This window comes from Amphimedon queenslandica, unplaced genomic scaffold, assembly GCF_000090795.2.
Source record: "Amphimedon queenslandica unplaced genomic scaffold, v1.1 AMPQUscaffold_9115_Cont18941, whole genome shotgun sequence".
Taxonomy (NCBI): Eukaryota; Metazoa; Porifera; class Demospongiae; order Haplosclerida; family Niphatidae; genus Amphimedon; species Amphimedon queenslandica.
This window is the reverse complement of record NW_003550613.1, coordinates 1-3,198: the sequence shown is the minus strand read 5'-3', so window position 1 is coordinate 3,198 and position 3,198 is coordinate 1. Positions and strand designations below refer to the sequence as shown.

General features: G+C 33.6%; 1 protein-coding gene across 1 annotated transcript; it reads right to left on the bottom strand.

Annotated features, from left to right (window-relative positions):
* Positions 1-323: 323 nt before the first annotated feature.
* Positions 324-2,992, bottom strand: LOC109591024 (E3 ubiquitin-protein ligase MYCBP2-like; the record flags this gene model as incomplete). The annotated part of the gene is made up of 5 exons (XM_020006839.1): positions 324-470; positions 1,486-1,561; positions 1,904-2,099; positions 2,635-2,749; positions 2,911-2,992. Coding segments are annotated over 5 exons (608 nt in total), but the record flags the coding sequence as incomplete, so codon positions are not given.
* Between the last annotated feature and the right edge of the window lie 206 nt (positions 2,993-3,198).

The window sequence follows — 3,198 nt, the reverse complement described above, 5'->3', positions numbered from 1 at the left end:
TTAATGATCACATAACTACATAAACACTGTCTTGGTATGTTCACATGAAACGAAATAACAAACATAATGTGCGGGGTTCTGCCTAGAATAAAATTAGAGGTGGTTGGAGACTAATATTGCTCCTTTTTATTCATGGTACACCATACTAGTAGACTACAATATCATGGTTTATGTATGGTTATTAGTATTAATTGGATGGTTGGTCTAAGTGATGAACTGGTTGGTTCATTTGTTGAGGTGGTTGTCCCGACCACCCCCGACCACAATAGGCAGAACTATGAATGTGCATTCAGGAAAAAGGGTACAATAGAAAAGGGGGAAAGGATCATTTCTAACCTTTAACTTCAGCTGCTACAGGATTATAACAGCATATTTCAAAACTGCTAGCGTCAAAGCTCCACAGAACATTATACTCTGGATCGATACACAGACTCCTCCCACTCAGAGACTCTTGCTCATCACCATCCAACCTATTGAAGAATACATGTACATGTAACGTCACATGATAGTCACGTGATCAAAACATGCAAATGTACATGTACATGTAAATGGTTTATTGCATGTACATGTACATGCAGGCTTTAAGCATAATAAAAAGGTCACTATCACATCAGTATAATGATAGTATTGGTTTTTTCCAAAAAATGGCTCCGAAATCAACCGGAATTTTTATTACATTTTCTGATACATATTGATGCCCTTATGCTGTGTAGAAAGTTTGAGCTGATTCCGACTTCAATTTTTCAAGTTACAGCAATTTTAAGAAAATGCCAAAATTCTGAAAAATACCCAAGGCTATAGCCCATGGTTTTTTTCAAAAAATGGCTCCAAAATCACCTCAAATTTTTATTACATTTTCTGACACATATTGATGTCTTTCTGATGTGTAGAAAGTTTGAGCTGATTCCAACTTCAATTTTTCAAGTTACAGCCATTTTAAGAAAACGCAAAAATTCTGAAAAATACCCAAGGCTATATTACAAACATACTGTAACTAAAATAATCCAAATATTCTTCTCAATAACAGTAATGTACATGTACATGTAAATATACAAGTAACATGTACATAACTCCAACAAGCGTAACAGGGTAAAAAATATTCCTATAATTGATTTCACCACCTTGCAAGTACAACTTGGCCATTACTAAGACTTATAGAGGTTCTCTCTACCTTATAATGCTTCTAGAGAAGTCTTTAGACAGTATCTCTATGCTCTCTTGCTGTTAGAACTTAGAAAGCTCTTAGCTTTGTCCCATGTGTAAGCCACCATTTTGTTTGCCGTGACCACACCCACTCACGTAAAGGAGCGTGGGCGGGTGGTTGCTAAGGCTTGTTATTTCTCCAATACAACGTGTATAGAAGAAATGTAAGTGTGGACATACAAATAAATATATATATATATATTATATATATACATAGCGCGAGGGTGAATTCAATTATAGGAACGACCTGGGGGCTTTGCCCCCAGGTCGTTAATAACTAACTTTTTAGATAGTAAAGTGGTTGGATTAATAACAACAAGACTTGACTTCATCTCATCAATTGAAGGAGGCAGCAGACCTAGCAATACAATAATTAACATTCATGATAGGAGGATTTAACATTATATAAGAGAGAGAAAGAATTGGTCACTCCTTCCATGAAATACCCTAAACTACAGCACAGGATACATGTACATGTACATGTATTTTGTCAAAAATGGCTAGAAGTTCATTTTTATAATTTTTTGATGCATATACATGTACATGTACATGTTCTTATGCTGTGTAGAAAATTGAAGCTGATTTCAAAAAAATTAAAAAGAAATCTATAAATTTATAAATTACATATACATGTTTTTATACACATACATGTACTGTATGTAATTATGACATGTGCTACATGTATGCATGTAAAATGTACCTATACAATCAGTGTGTCCAAATACGACAGTCTTATTCAACAAATCATCAGAAACAAGTGATTCATCGACTGATATAAAGGTCTGGTTGTTTGATGCTGATATCCACTTTGACTTGTAAGAGTCACTTAGAGTGACACAGCCTGGGACCATGTGCCACTCCTTATCATCGGAAGGAGGACGACCTAACTGACCCTCCTAAAGAGAGGGAGGAAGAGGGAGAAAAAGAAGGAGAAAAGAGGAGAGAGAAATAGTTCATTAATGATATTCATAGTTTTATTGGTGTGTGCTACCCACGATAGCATCAACAGGTTTATGTACATATACTTCATACACAGACAGACAATACCATTATAAAGCATTGATGACAATCAAAGGGGGAATTTCTGAAAAGACCATATCTGCTGTAAATTAAAAACTTGAAAGTACTGCATTCATGCACACTGTACTTGATGCATAATGTACATGTATAGTCGGTTTATTTCGAGGATAATAAATTTCGTAAATGATCCGTATCCAGAAGTTTGTGGAATTAATTTTTGCGAATTTGCACTATTCTGTCATCTTATACTGTATTAAATTGATTTTCAAAGAATTTAATTTTGCGAATCTTGAAATATCCATGAAATTCACAAAATTTGTCATCTTTGAAAATAACCTGCTATACGGTATGTGAGAACAATTTTTGTACCTGTACAGTATTACATGTACACATGTGGATGTCAGTAGTTACCTGGTGTTTACCAAAGGTGTATACGTCTCCATTAGCCAGTAGGACCACTGTATGATTGTCACCACATGATACCTGCTGAGCTGGTCCAGGCAATGGGACCTTCACTGGATGACCACTATAAATAATAATAATAATAATAATAATAATAAATAAATAAATAAAAATTACACTAATAACAATAGTAATTAACAAATAACTGGAAGATAAACAATGTACATGTGTAAATAAATAAATAAATAAAATTAAAATTAAATAAAACATAAAAGTAAAAAATACCATGGTTTGTTATTTCCTTGTCCCAGTTGCCCGTGGTTACCATTACCAAAAACATACACGTCTCCACTATGCAACAACAAAGCTAAAAAATAAATAAATAATAACAGCAACAGCAATTAATAATGTACAGTACAACAGGAAATACTGTTATTCAATTTTATAACATGATCTTATGTTGTGTAGCAAGTTTGAGATCATTCCAAATAAAATTTGATTTATTGTGAATTTTTAAAATTACTCAAAAAATCTAAGCATGCTTTGTGTGAAAACCCTGTATACATGTATTTA